The sequence below is a fragment of the Lampris incognitus genome, chromosome 6, assembly GCF_029633865.1.
Source record: "Lampris incognitus isolate fLamInc1 chromosome 6, fLamInc1.hap2, whole genome shotgun sequence".
Lineage (NCBI taxonomy): Eukaryota > Metazoa > Chordata > Actinopteri > Lampriformes > Lampridae > Lampris > Lampris incognitus.
Window position 1 is genome coordinate 7,014,941 of NC_079216.1, and position 15,685 is coordinate 7,030,625.

Sequence of the window (15,685 nt, forward strand, 5' to 3'; positions counted from 1 at the left end):
GAGAGAGGTGGAGAGAGAGTCTGTAACCATAACTGTCCAAAAAGAACAATTACACTTAATGGATAGTGAAAAGGCAACCAGGTGAACTGAAAAACAAAAGATCCTCAAGGCCTAACATCTGCCATCAATACGATGTCAACTGAAACAAAACCACTTGTGGGGAGCAGGGACAGAGAGTTTGTGTGTGAGACCACAGGCTGACAGCTCACCACTCTGATATACTGTGATTTAATGTCCAGCGACCAGGTCCTTAAATCATTTTTTTTTTTGCTCTTTCCATTTTTCATGACATGATTTTGCGTGGCAGTGGCAGCCACAAACTATGGTGGTAGCTAGCTAGTGTAGCAGTTTGACCAAGTTTAAACCAGTCTGAGTCAATGTCAAACCCCCCCTAAATGATACAGGCATTCAGAATACACCCGACCCCTGGTTATTTTTCTACAGCACAAACGAATTTATAATTATATGCAAGGCAGGGAAATAAAACACCCAATTTAAATAAACTCAACTGCACCATCAGTCAATTTTCAAAGGTTTTTGTTTCCCCCCTTTTTCTCCCCAACTGTACTTGGCTAATTACCCCACTCTTCTGAACCGTCCCGGCCGCTGCTCCACCCCCTCTGCCGATCCGGGGAGGGCTGCAGACTACCACATGCCTCCTCCCATACATGTGGAGTCACCAGCCGCTTCCTTTCACCTGACAGTGAGGAGTTCTGCCAGGGGGGCGTAGCACGTGGGAGGGTCACGCAATCCCCCCCCTCCCTGCCCCGAACAGGCGCCCCGACCCAACAGAGGAGGCGCTAGTACAGCGAGACCAGGACACATCACAGCCGGCTTCCCACCCACAGACACGGCCAATTGTGTCTGTAGGGACGCCCAACCAAGCAACATATCAATATTTCATTTCTTTAATTATCAAGGTTATTGTCAATACCGGTATATCGCCACAGCCCTACATACTAGAACAGTGGTTCAGATCCCCCATGATAAGGTACGGTGCATCAGGGGATATGCTTTGCAAACACTGCATCATTGAAATGATGACTGATGTTGCAATTACCATTTGCATTAGGGTGGATATAAACAACTTCTTTTTTTTCTTTTTTACTATTTATTACTAATGTAATAAATAATTGTGGAAAATCTCTTGGCAGATAAAAAGGTTGTAGCGAAACCGTTAGTAACTCGAAGTCGGGGCTGCACACAAGTTTCACACACTACACGGTTTCACCACTAACGCCAGCAGTTGTTTACATATAAGCACATACCTACCCTGTTCTTATGTAGGTCCCGCTCGAGTCTCAAGGGCTGCCCGAAAGCCTTTGATTTCAAGATCAGAGTCGGAGTCCTGTCCTTTGAGCCAGGTTTCAGCGAGCGCGAAGATGCAGGCGTTTCTGTACGCCGGCAGAAACCTTGCAGTTGCTGTCAATTCATCCATTTTACTCCTTAATGACAGCGCATTAGCGGGCAAAATCGAGGGCAGGGATACACGGCACAGCTGTTGTGTCCGCAGTGTCTGTCATACTCCTCCCTTCCCTCCCCTCTTCCTCACCCAAAAGGTCCTGGTTCTGGGGTACATTGCACGACCTCCCTTCAGAATCATTGGCGGTATAATGGCGCCCGGACCCATAGCCACGATTCCAGAATGACTTCACTGAATGAGAAATTCTCCGCTGTATTAGAGTCTGAGGCTGGTCATGCTGTAGGCCAAATACAGCCGTAAAAAAGACCAACATCACAAGAAAAAAGTTCACGACGTCCGTGATAGTAGAATGACAATGTGACAGACAGCAGGACGAACAAATCCCTCCTCTCCAGACGGTGAGCTGAAACAACCAGACTAAGACCGACAGGTAAAACATTCAAAGGAGACTGCTGCTGCAGGTCGCCACAGGTGCAGCACGCTGGAAGTGATCGAGTCTCATATTGTTCAGCGACACTTGTCCTCTGATGTAACAAGGTGTGGCCCTGCCTCAGAAGTACTGCCACATGCTGCCACTGGATTGCAAATTGGTCCTCTTTTTTAATTTGTGGTTTGAGTATTGCTAATGCATCAAACTTGGGCCAGTAACGTCCTGACGTAAATGTTGAAGCGATTGTGGTAGGTCCACGGCTCCTGTATCAGTTTATGAAATTCTCCCTATTTCTTGACACCTTCTAAGAATTGCATGTAGGCTATTTTAATAGCACCATTTTTTATTTCTCCTCAGAAGCGAACGAACGACTCAGTGTGAAAGGTTTCTGTGCATTATATATATATATATATATATACATGTATATATATATACATATATATATATATATATATATGTATATATATGTATATATATGTATATATATATATACTAGCAGAGGTACCCGGCGTTGCCCGGGGAAATTTTTCTCACCAAAACAACCAACACAATCTGATCTTTACGATATAATCGATGATGAAATATAGGATAATTTATGATATGATACATGTGATATACGAATGTCGAATAAACGAATCTTATTAAGGAAAATGATCAAATGTCATAATTTTCAATCCATTCATCAAGCTTCTTTGCCAATGTGTGTACTAATCGCTCAGTGCTCAAGCGCCTCAGGTTAAACCATGTTGTGTGCCCTCAGGCCAGCTTTGACAATGTTAGGTGTAGTGCCTCCCTTGGCCACCGGAAGGATTTGCCGGAAGTCTCCACAAAGCATCGTTGGAATGCCTCTTTCTCAAATAAATCAATTTTTTTTTACTTGGTTTTTGAAATATTTTTCGAACTGTGCAATCCTTGGAAAGTGCTGATTCTAAAGATACCTTTCTTTTTGCTCCACAATGAGTATTTCTGGAGTTTTAAGCGAACATACAAACATACACTTTCGCTTTATATATATATTTTATTTTTTTATTTTTTTGCATCATGGATTTAAGGAAATGCTTATGAGAAATTTGGTCTTGGTGTGCGTTACCACTCAGCATGATTTTTTTTAAAAAGGAGTTATTACCCCCTTAAAGGGTTTGTCCCTCCATGCACGTCAACAGGTATAGAGGTGACATGTCTTTCTTAAGGATACTATGGCAGATATGGCTGCACAGATGAGTGACGGTTGGCTTTCCTAAAGGGAAAAAACACCAGCGACGGCTTCATCCTCCCAGATCCTTCTCAGTTTTTGCAGAATATATATTTTTCTCCAACTAGGACCGTTCCGGATTAGAGTATTACTGCTTATGGTACTGTAACAAGGCACTTAAGTTAAATGTGTCCACCAACCAGTATTCATCTAGAGCTGTCATGACATAATCGATTAATGCGATTACAGAAAAAAAAATTTGATTATGATTTTATGCATTGAGGCTTCATTTAATCTCTTTCTGGATGTCTAAACATGTCTGACTGTGTAGGACGCCGGGGTATAGGCCCGCCAAAAGCACAGACGATCCTTACTTTAGCCCACAGATGATGCAATGGACTATTTTGAGTTGAGAAAATGGAGGAAAGCAAAGATGAATAGAAAGAAGAGGCAGGAAGCCAAAAAAAAGAAAGAAAAAAAAACCCATCAGAAATTGTCCAAAGTTTGGGACCGTTTTCAACTAAAACTAAAAGAAAATGCAGCGGTCTGGAAGCGTTGCCAAGCTGAACTTGCTGACCACAGCAGCACTGTAATTTTACTTGATTGGCGTCTCTCTGTACCCTCAAGGTCACCTTACAATAAAAGATGGAGCAAACTAGGGGCAACATGAGAACAGATGTAAAATTAAAAAAAGCATTTCACAATGAGGGAGATAGGACATTACAGTGGGTAACAGTGTTGACCAGAGTATAAACTGTAGGCCAGAGTGAATCTTACACTACATCTTACACGCTGAATAAAACATGTAAAAGTACTTTTTTCTAATCAGATTAATTGAATTAACCATCAGAATAATCAGTTGATCACTGAAATAGTCATCAGTGAAAGCCCTGCGTTGATCTAACGTGGGCACCATCCTTCTCCTCTGTCTCTGGTCTTTGCAGAAGGACACGCTGGAGAACTTTAAGTGCGGGGCAGACTTCCTGCCTTCGCCGCTGGCCAGCAAACCAGAGTTCGCCCTGCAGGCCGAAGCGATGGAGGTGAAGAAGGGCCTCCTGACTGCCGTGGCCGTGGCCGTGGAGAACGACCACAGCATCGCCTTCCTGGGCAGCAGCCAGGGAGAGGTCTACAAGGTACAGCTGCAACTCTCTTCTCCTTTTTCCTCCCTTCAATTCTCTTCTCCTTTATTTTTTCGTCCTTTTCCTTTTCTCCTCTGCAATTCTCTCCTCTTTCCTCCCGCTCTTCTATTCGCTTCTTTTCTTCTTTTTCTTCTTTTCTTTCCTCGCTTCACTCCTCTTTCGTTTTCTTTATCTTTGCATTTTTTCCTCTTTTCTTTTTTTTCTAATCTCTTCCTTTTTATCTTATTTTCTATCTTCTTTTGTCTTTTTTCTCTTATCTTTTTTTTGGTTGGACCACAACAGCGGGGCCAGACCTACACATGCGGGTGTCTGTGAGTGAGTGAGTGAGTGAGTGAGTGAGTGAGTGAGTGAGTGAGTGAGTGAGTGAGCGCCCGAGTGAGTGATGGAGTTTCCCGATTGGTCGGCCTACCAACGACGTCGCTAGTAAACACCGCATAGGAGGAGGAAATAACCGCACTTCTCCACAAGGGAGCCATAACTACTGTTCCCCGGTCGGTGGCACGGAAGGATTCCTTTTCCCGTTATTTCCTGGTTCCCTAAAAATCAGGGGGTGTGAGACCGACTTTGGTCCTGCGCGTCCTGAAAGACAACATTGCTCTGAGACCGTTCCATATGGTGATGGTCAGGCTGCTGTTGGACAGCATCTGGCCAGGTGACTGGATGACTTCCATAGATTTGACCGATGCATATTTCCACCTCCCCATTCTGCCATGTCACGGGGGAGTTCCTGCGTTTCGCGGTGGAAGGACAGATCTATCAATACACCCATCTCCTGTTCAGTTACTCCCTCACTCCACGCTTATTCTCCGAATGTGTGGAGACGGCGCTAGTGGCGCTCAGGGCAAAGCAGGTGAGAATCCTAACTTATATCGATGACTGGCTGATTCTCCTCACAGCAGGAAGTGGGAGCCCATACATCACCTCATGGAGCTGGGCTTTGCTATCAACCCCACCAAGAGTGCCCCTCAGCTGAGCAAGCAGAGGCCCTACCTCGGTCTGGTTTTCGACTCCAACGCCATGAGGGTGCACCTGTCAGAGGAGCATGTGGTAGCGTTGTTGCGGCTGACTTGAGGCGTTTTATTGTTGGTCTCGGTGCCAGCAGGGAGTGTCATGTCTCTCACCGGGATGATGTCAGCAGATAACCCAGTAGTGCACCTGGGGCTGCTACACATGAGGAACCTGCAACATTGGTGCACGTGGCTGAACCCAATCCAAGATAAACAACGTGAGCTTCACTCTACGTCTTGTTCCTCAGTGGGATCTGCAGACGGTTCTGGACGGGTTGGATGCCCTGCTGTTTGAGCCGCTTGGCTTGGCAGACTTGGAGTTGTTATCTATCAAGATGGCTATTCTCTTGGCTCTTACTTTAACCAAGAGGGTGGGGGATCTGTGTGCCTGTGTGAAACTTATCTGTGTGGAATTGCGCCCCAACCTGTCCTCCTAGCCAAAGGTCATCACCTCCTCATTCAGGTCGGGGGCCATCCATCTTGAGAGTGTTCTTTCCACCTCATGCTGACAATGAGAAAGAGCGCCTCCACACCTTGTGTCCAGTAAGGGCACTTTGTTGTCATGTGGAGCGCTTGGCGATGGTCAGAAAATCTGACCTTAAGTTGGCCTGCCATGGTGGTCGGGCTCAGGGGGCTCCTCTGTCATCACAAAGGCTCGCCCACTGGATTTGTGAAGCAATCTGCAAGAGTTATGATGCTATGCGCCGCCCACCACCGGGGGGCCTCATAGCACACTACTAGGGGCATTGCATCCTCGATGGCACTTTTCAGGGGGCTGTCAGTGGAAAACATCTGCTTGGTGGCTTCCTGGTCCTCCACTTCGACCTTCGTGCAGTCATATCTCAGGGATATGACTTCGGGCACAGCGCTGGTCAGGGCTGTGGTCTTTGCGCCCACAAGATGCAGCAGACCAAGCTCCCTCAGCCGATCCAGCGCTAGCTCTCCCAGCCAGACACCTTGGACACACCTCCCCGCACTCCACACGACGACACTGAAAGCACAATTAAGGCTAGGCGAGGCCGCCTTGCCTCGGCTTATCCATGAGCAGCAATATAATATACTGCTGATCATGGATACTGCTGAAATGCCTCGTTGCAAAAGAAAAGTCCAATTCACAAACACCAGCACTAATAGCCACACACAGTCAGAGAGAACATTATTAGCATCTTCAGAGAGTTGGTGGTAACCGAAGCTCAGGGGTGTCACGCTCGACTTTCCAGTGATCATGGCAGCGGGGATAGTAGCCAGGTAATTATTTCATATGAAAAATAAATTCACACTATTTAACTGCATAAATAAGCTGGGTTTGAAAGCTGCTGTCCAGTACACCCGCTGTTCATGGTAGCGATGTCAAAACAGCCGCTTTTTAAACATAGTCATGCAAGAACTGCCGCTTTCTAAATGTAGTTGCAGTCCAGGCATACACTAGGTTTTAACCTCGTCTTGTATTTTCTCTGCTCTCTTGTCTTTTCCTCTTCACTTCTTTTTTCCTCTTCTTTTTTTTTTTTCTTAATTTCTTTTTCTTCTCTCCTCAGAGTAGGAGGCTCGGTAAATTGGAGATGTTAATTAATGGAGGGGTCAGAGGTCAACAGTGAACAAGTGAAGCCGCTTGAGAGAAAGTGGCGGTTCCTTAATGGTCTGTCTTTGTTGTCTGTCCTCCAGGCCCATCTAACCACCAGGCTCAACGTTTACGGCAAGAGTCCAGGCGACACCACAGGGGACAGGGTCAACAAAAACCTTTTCTTTGACCTCAGCTACAGCCACCTGTACATTACCACAGAGAAGAAGGTCTGCTGAACATCCCTCCTCTCTAAAATACCCCGTTGTGATTGCTAGTGCTAAAGAACATTGAGGATCCAGTCCGACGAAAATGATCTATTCCAAACTCATCATTGTTAATGTAAAGTCTCACAAAATATAAGCCTCGATTGTACAACATCTACTGGATGTTGTACAACAGGACATTTTTTTTTATAACAGAGTCCAGCGAAGCATCACTCTCTCACACTGCATGTTAATTTAGAGAGGCTGCTGTACAAAAACCGAACGTGACAAATGTACGTTTTAGAAAAATGTGCTTTAAGTTACAAAAGTTGCATTAGCTTTTTTTTTTGTACAGGGTTCCTTCTGAATTAATGTACAACGTGAGTGAGTGAAGGTAAACAGGACTCCGCAAACTATTAGAAATGTTTTTATTGTGAAACTGTGACTAAAGCCCCTTGAGAAACTTCTCCTGGTTACCGCTCCAGAAATCCAATCAGCTTCCGGTAATAAATGACCTCATTTAATACTCTGATTCGATTGGACAGTCAATGAGTTGTCGTCATCAGTCTGACTATTGGTCTGTTTTTGAACTGTTCCCTAGCAACTTCATCCTAGTTAGCAAACTAGATAGCTATCATTGAAGACCCCTGTGAATTCAGCCTGCTTAGAAATTGTATTCAGAGTGGTGGGGGGGGGTGGGGGGGCTAAAACATTTCTAACAAATCAAACGATACTTCTGAAGATGGGAAAAAATGACACCCCCAACATTAATATTACAAAATAAAACCTTTCATTGGACTGAATCAGAACCTTTATACTGGATCTTTAAGGCGTTTGTTGAATATACTTGCATGTATTACCATCTGCTGTGGCTTGGATATGAAAAACGGACATAACCACAAGAGTAATGCTGCGTTTTCTCCGGGAAAGACTGTTGATGTGAATTTTGTTTTCATATACTTTATTTGCATTCTTGAAAAATGTTGTCTTTCATGAAAAAGCAGCGAGTAGACCAGCGCCTCAGTGCACCAGGCTCTTTATACTGTATTTTCACTCTGTTATTTATCCATCATTTGCATAATTTTCTCCGTGTACTACTTTGTTCTTCCTTTTTGCACTTTATATAGAAGATCACTGTTATTACCTAATTCCCTTTAGAAAATCTCACATACACAAATATTTTTAGATTCTTTTGATACTCTTAGTATTTCTACTTGAGCGTTTTAAGTCTGTTTTTTTATTTAAGAATTTCTTTAGTCAAATCCCTAGTTTAATTTAAATCAGTTAACAATGAAACTTGACTGAATAAGCTGTTAACACCTAAGCAGTCTGCATGGGACATCTTGGGAATGTGACACATGTCCTGAATGCCACCGTCTAGTCACCTGATATGGCCTCTAGTGCACATTCTATTTACTATTTAGAATAAGAGATGTGCTGGAGGGCCTCCGGGTAGCATGGCGATCTATTCTGTTGCCTACCAACACTGGGATCGCAGGTTTGAATCCCCGTGTTACCTCTGGCTTGGTCGGGCATCCCTGCAGCCACAATTGGCCGTGTCTGGGGGGGGAAGCCAGATGTGGGTATGTGTCCCGGTCGCTGCACTAGCGCCTCCTCTGGTCGGTCAGGGCACCTGTTCGGGAGGGGGGACTAGGGGGGAATAGCGTGATCCTCCCACACGCTACGTCCCCCCGGCGAAACTCCTCACTGCCAGGTGAAACGAAGCGGCTGGCGACTCCACATGTACGTATGGGAGGAGGCGTTGTGTGGGTGGAGCAGCGACTGGAACGGCTCGGAAGAGTGGGTTAATTGGCCAAGTACAATTGGGGAGAAAAAAGGTGGGAAACCCCCCCCCCCTAAAAAAAAGAAAGAAATGTGTTGAAGGCGTGAAAAAGAAAGGAGCATGGGACTTTTTTCCCCCTCCTGCGACCCTTCAAATAAGCACAGAGATGCTGAGCTGCTACGTCCTAGACATGCTGGTAAATGACGCCCTGCATGAAGGTGGTGGCAGAAGACGTTTGCATTCTCATGACCCGTGAATGAAACGAGGAAAGAGTCCGTTGGCCAGATTACCATCACAGCTTGTCTCCACAACATCAAGTCACCTGAGGGGAGAGGTGCAGGCGCTGGTCGTCGCGGCTTGTTTCGTGCAGCAGCGTTTCTGCGTTTGACAACAGGCAAGACGTGCGAAGTATCTCTCCTCTGCTTTGCTATCTGATGATTTATCTCCTCCAAATGTTCTAGATTACCAAAGTACCTGTGCAGACGTGCCAAATGAAGACCGATTGCCCCTCCTGTGTGGCGCTGAGGGACCCGTACTGTGGCTGGTGTGTCCTCGAGGGCAGGTAAAACATGACACACTTGCAAACGCACACATGCTTGTTATGCTTTACTTGTGAGCACCCTCATTATCTATGTTCATTATCTATGTTCGTTATCTATGTTCTTTATCTATGTTCGTTATCTATGTTCACACCTTGGCCCTTAACTTTAACCATGAAAAACTCACCTTTATTCTATATCTATTCTTTATTCACCTAGCCTTTATTCTCTCTCTCTCTCTCGCTATATATATATAATTATATATAATTATATATATAAACTTAGCACAAAAAGTAAGGAAATGTGTGTTTGGTAGATTATGTCTTTGTTGTAACAATGCTTCTTGGCAATAAATCTTATATCAGGCAGCTGATTGTCAGCACCTGGGGTACCAGAAGCTCAAAACAAGAGTCAATAGCAACAGCAAAATAAGCTGTTTGGCATTGGCAGAGAAGATTTGGCAAATTTTTCATGGGCGCAACCCACATACTCAGCTCTGCTGCTCATCCCACAAATGCATGTTCCTTACAAATGTGGCCCCATTTAAAAGGGAAGTAAACAGGCTTTCCAACGGTATAAGATTTATTGCCAAGAAGCATTGTTACAACAAAGAAATACTCTACCAAACACATATTTCCTTACTATTTGTGCTAGGTATATATATATATATATATATATATATATATATATATATATATATATATATATATATACATACATACATACATACATATATAAAATCCAGTGATTCAAGTCATTTCTTTAATCAGACAGTACAAGCCTGTTTCGTGCTACATGCAGTCATCAGCTGTCAATAGAGCTAAACAGCGAAGAACACAACATACATATATATATATATGGCGGCATGGTGGCGCAGTGGTTAGTGCAGTTGCCTCACAGCAAGAAAGTCCTGGGTTCGAGCCCCAGGGTAGTCCAACCTTGGGGGTCATCCCGGGTCGTCCTCTGTGTGGAATTTGTATGTCCTCCCCATAACTGTGGGTTTCCTCCGAGGGCTCCGGTTTCCTGCCAAAGTCATGTAGGTCAGGTGAATTGGCCGTACTACATTGTTCCTAGGTGTGAATGTGTGAATGTGTGTGTGGGTGTGGTGTGGTGTGGTGTGGTGTGTGTGTGGGGGGGGTCCTGTGTGATGGCCTGGTGGCCTGTCCAGGGTGTCTCCCCGCCTGCCGCTCAGTGACTGCTGAAATAGGCTCCAGCGTCCCCGTGACCCTGAGAGCAGGATAAGCGGTTCAGATAATGATGGATGGATGTGTTTGTGTGTGTGTGTGTGTGTGTGTGTGTGTGTATGTACATATATATATATATATATATACACTACCGTTCAAAAGTTTGGGATCACCCAAACAATTTTGTGTTTTCCATGAAAAGTCACACTTATTCACCACCATATGTTGTGAAATGAATAGAAAATAGAGTCAAGACATTGACAAGGTTAGAAATAATGATTTGTATTTGAAATAAGATTTTTTTTACATCAAACTTTGCTTTCGTCAAAGAATCCTCCATTTGCAGCAATTACAGCATTGCAGACCTTTGGCATTCTAGCTGTTAATTTGTTGAGGTAATCTGGAGAAATTGCACCCCACGCTTCCAGAAGCAGCTCCCACAAGTTGGATTGGTTGGATGGGCACTTCTTGCGTACCATACGGTCAAGCTGCTCCCACAACAGCTCAATGGGGTTCAGATCTGGTGACTGCGCTGGCCACTCCATTACCGATAGAATACCAGCTGCCTGCTTCTGCTCTAAATAGTTCTTGCACAATTTGGAGGTGTGTTTAGGGTCATTGTCCTGTTGTAGGATGAAATTGGCTCCAATCAAGCGCTGTCCACTGGGTATGGCATGGCGTTGCAAAATGGAGTGATAGCCTTCCTTATTCAGAATCCCTTTTACCCTGTACAAATCTCCCACCTTACCAGCACCAAAGCAACCCCAGACCATCACATTACCTCCACCATGCTTAACAGATGGCGTCAGGCATTCTTCCAGCATCTTTTCATTTGTTCTGCGTCTCACAAACGTTCTTCTTTGTGATCCAAACACCTCAAACTTGGATTCATCCGTCCACAACACTTTTTTCCAGTCTTCCTCTGTCCAATGTCTGTGTTCTTTTGCCCATCTTAATCTTTTTCTTTTATTGGTCAGTCTCAGATATGGCTTTTTCTTTGCCACTCTGCCCTGAAGCCCAGAATCCCGCAGCCGCCTCTTCACTGTAGATGTTGACACTGGTGTTTTGCGGGTACTATTTAATGAAGATGCCAGTTGGGGACCTGTGAGGCGTCTGTTTCTCAAACTAGAGACTCTAATGTACTTATCTTCTTGCTCAGTTGTGCAACGCGGCCTCCCACTTCTTTTTCTACTCTGGTTAGAGCCTGTTTGTGCTGTCCTCTGAAGGGAGTAGTACACACCGGTGTAGGAAATCTTCAATTTCTTAGCAATTTCTCGCATGGAATAGCCTTCATTTCTAAGAACAAGAATAGACTGTCGAGTTTCAGATGAAAGTTCTCTTTTTCTGGCCATTTTGAGCGTTTAATTGACCCCACAAATGTGATGCTCCAGAAACTCAATCTGCTCAAAGGAAGGTCAGTTTTGTGGCTTCTGTAACGAGCTAAACTGTTTTCAGATGTGTGAACATGATTGCACAAGGGTTTTCTAATCATCAATTAGCCTTCTGAGCCAATGAGCAAACACATTGTACCATTAGAACACTGGAGTGATAGTTGCTTGAAATGGGCCTCTATACACCTATGTAGATATTGCACCAAAAACCAGACATTTGCAGCTAGAATAGTCATTTACCACATTAGCAATGTATAGAGTGTATTTCTTTAAAGTTAAGACTAGTTTAAAGTTATCTTCATTGAAAAGTACAGTGCTTTTCCTTCAAAAATATGGACATTTCAATGTGATCCCAAACTTTTGAACGGTAGTGTATATATATAAAATCCAGTTAGACAGCTGATGATTGCTTATGGCAGAAACAGGCTTGTACTGTCTCATAGAAAATTTACTTGACTCACTGGATTATTTTGCTCCTTATTTGTTGTGCACTTTCCCTATCGTTGAGTGTTTCTTTTAACAAAGTTATATATATATATATATATATATATCTTGTAGTTTTCATATTCGCAAGTCGCCAGCTAATGATATAACCGGTGGACACTTTTCTGCACAATTTCAGCCACATTTCCAAGACAAGGTGAAGACTGTTCAGTGTTACGGCTGCTGATGGGGTCTTGTATTCCTACAACATGTATATAGATATATATGTGTGTGTGTGTGTGTGTGTGTGTGTGTGTGTGTGTGCATGTGTGTGTATAAACATATATATAGAGGGAAACCATCTTGAAAATCATGATTGTTTCACTTTAACCCTGAACCCAAGTCCTAACCTTAAAATCATCCTTTGGAAGAGGTGAAGACCGGCCAAGATGTCCGCACTTTGCAAAAACGTCCTCGCTGTTATGGTCACAAGCTCAAATCTGTCCTCACAAATATAGCTGAACAAGAACACACAAACACACAAACGCACAACGGCCACAGTCACGAACAAACACCGCTCTGCATCATCTGCGTGGTGCAGCAGGGTATTCGCGGGGTTATTTTAATGCCGACTCTCTCGCTCGCCTCTCGAGTGTTTACGTTTTGCCTCCTGCCGTCCGCCGAGCCAAGTGGGATTAAAACTGTTTGTCGGGCTCACGTGGCGAAGGTGGCCTGTGCGTTTACTCATCATCCCGTATTTATCTGCCCCGGAGGGCAGGAGCGCCGGCGCCGCTTCTGCTTATTCTACATTTTGCAGAGATGGGCTCAGGGAAGCGAGTCTCCCCCCTCAGAAGTGGACGGCTTGTTGTCTGGCTGCAAGAAAGAATGAAAAATAAGCTCGTGATAAATGAGCCCCTTGGAAATTGTCCCGCTCGATGTGAAACGGCCTTTAATTAAGGCCCTTTTTCAGTGATGTGGACTTAATACTCGCACACCGTCCCGAAAGAGAGCCCGCTTAATCGGTCTTCTTTCTTCTTAATGGTTTGACATCTATTAGCCCGGGTCAGGTGCCCGGGCAGATTCGTCCGTCCTAACGTGAGAACCCTGCTGGGGGTATCTGCAGCCATATTTACATTCTAGGCTGTAATATTATGGGGTTTTGTGTCATGTGACTCATTAATGCAGTGACTGCATGGGTGGAAGGGTTCAAGTCTGCTCAAGGACGCCTGGCGGTTTGTGGACGGGAATGGGCCCTTCTCGGGGAGCATACTTGGGGTTCCTCTGATGTGTGGCAGCGTCTACAATGCCCCCCCCCCGCTTACATAAATACACAACCATATACACACACACAGAAAACCCAGCTGACGTTTGGCACCACACATCCCCGCTGTGAGTTGTGCAACACAGACGTTGTGCGGTCGCTCGGGCGTGGCTGATTCCTAAATGAGCGCGTCGCACCTGTTGTTATTAGAGGCCGCCGTCGCGATGGGCCGTTTCCTGGGAGGCGTTAGCGAGGTGCTGAGGCTGACCCGAGCTGTTTTGTCCTCCCGTCTGAAGGTGCACCAGGAGATCCGAGTGCCGGCGGGCGGAGGAGAAGAACGGCTGGCTGTGGAGCCCCAGGGAGCAGTGTGTCCGGATCGTCTCCTTCCACCCGCCCAACCTGTCCTGTAGAAAGAGCCAGAAGGTACAGGACCTTACTCGTCCTCTGACTTGCTACCTCTCCCTCTCTCGCTCTTGTCTGTCTCTCTCTCTCTCTCTCTCTCTCTCTCTCTCTCTCTCTCTCTCTCTCTCTCTCTCTCTCTCGCTCTCTATATTTGTCTCCCCCCCCCCCCCGGCTGTCTCTATTGCTCTCTCTCGTTTTCCATCTCTCCCATTCTCTCTCTGCTTCTTTCTGTCTGTCTCCCACTTTCTCTCTCTCTCTCTCTCTCTCTCTCTCTCTCTCTCTCTCTCTCTCTCTCTCTCTCTCACTCTCTCTCTCTATTTGTCTCTTTCTCTCCCCCCCGGCTGTCTGTAGATCTCTTTCTCTCTCTCTCTCTCGCTCTCTCTCACTCTCTCTCACTCCCTCTCTCTCTCTCTCTCTCTCTCTCTCTCTCTCTCTCTCTCTCTCTCTCTCTCTCTCTCTCTCTCTCTCTCTCTCTCTCTCTCTCTCTCTCTCTATTTGTCTCTTTCTCTCCCCCCTGGCTGTCTGTAGCTCTCTTTCTCTCTCTTTCCATCTCTCCCACCCTCTCTCTGCCTCTTTCTGTCTGTCTCCCACTTTCCCTCTCCCTGTCTGTCTGTCTGTCTCTCTCTCTCTCTCTCTCTCTCTCTCTCTCTCTCTCTCTCTCTCTCTCTCTCTCTCACTCTCCGTATTTGTCTCTTTCTCTCCCACCCTCTGGCTGTCTGTACCTCTCTTCCTCTCTCTTTCCATCTCTCCCACTCTCTCTCTGCCTCTTTCTGTCTCCCGCTTTCCCTCTCCCTGTCCCCCTCTCTCTCTCTCGCTCTCCGTATGTGTCTCTTTCTCTTCCCCTCTCTGGCTGTCTGTATCTCTCTCTCTCTCTCTCTTTGCCAGCTCAGCGGCTCCCCTCCTCTCATTCTTCTCACACACACACAGTCATAAAGTGTTTCCATTGTGCGTCAGTGAGCCTGGGCGCTCGCTCTCTTCCCGCGCTGGTATCGATCCATCCACAAAACTCCAAACTGGTTTTATTATGAGCAGCCCTGATTGTGCTCACAGTCATAAGATGGAGAGGCTCGCTTCTCTATTCCTTTTTTTTTTTCAATTTTCTTTTTTTTTTTTTTCCTCCCACTCCCCCACACCTCCACCTTCTTCAATCCCCCGCTTCCTGACTACTTCTTCTCTCTCCATCCTCTGTCGTTTGTGATGTTGGGCTATACAAATGAAATTGACTTGACTTGGCTTGACTTCCTACTCTGACTCACTCGTCTTCTGTTCCCACCTGTCCGCTCGACGCTCCCTCTCTTTCCCGTTCAGTCTCCCCGTAACTAAAACACAATCCTCCCAGTTTGTGTAGCAAAGAGAGAGCGAGCTGAGAAAATAAACGAAAACGCAGTTACTCGACGGATAACAGGTTTGTGTTTACACCAGGCCCGGTCCGGCCATTGCGGATCCCTCAGCTCCTGTCGTCTCCCCCCCCACAGGTGGAGATCAACGTTCCCTCTCTCCCGTCCATGGGGGCGTCCGACCGCCTGCGCTGCGTTTTCGGCTCCTTCCATAGCGAGGGCACCATGTCCGAGTCTGGCCAGGTCACCTGCATGCTGCCCAAACCTTCTGACATCCACCCACACCCCAGGACCAAGGTACGGCCTTTCGTAATTACCCATCATTCCCTTGTCGTTTCACTCCTACCTAAAACGACCATGGGCGGTCAACATGACCGCCACAGTTTTTTAAACTGAGATATTAATGCATT

At 45.7% G+C, this 15,685-nt stretch overlaps 1 protein-coding gene across 1 annotated transcript in view; it reads left to right on the forward strand.

Moving 5' to 3' along the window:
- plxnb2b (plexin b2b) overlaps nt 1-15,685 on the forward strand; it is a 91,429-nt gene that overhangs the window by 7,083 nt on the left and 68,661 nt on the right. Inside the window, 6 exon segments of the mRNA XM_056281148.1 lie at nt 3,990-4,178; nt 6,854-6,979; nt 9,200-9,300; nt 13,833-13,959; nt 15,414-15,546; nt 15,549-15,572. Of these exon segments, the coding sequence (XP_056137123.1) occupies nt 3,990-4,178; nt 6,854-6,979; nt 9,200-9,300; nt 13,833-13,959; nt 15,414-15,546; nt 15,549-15,572 (700 nt within the window).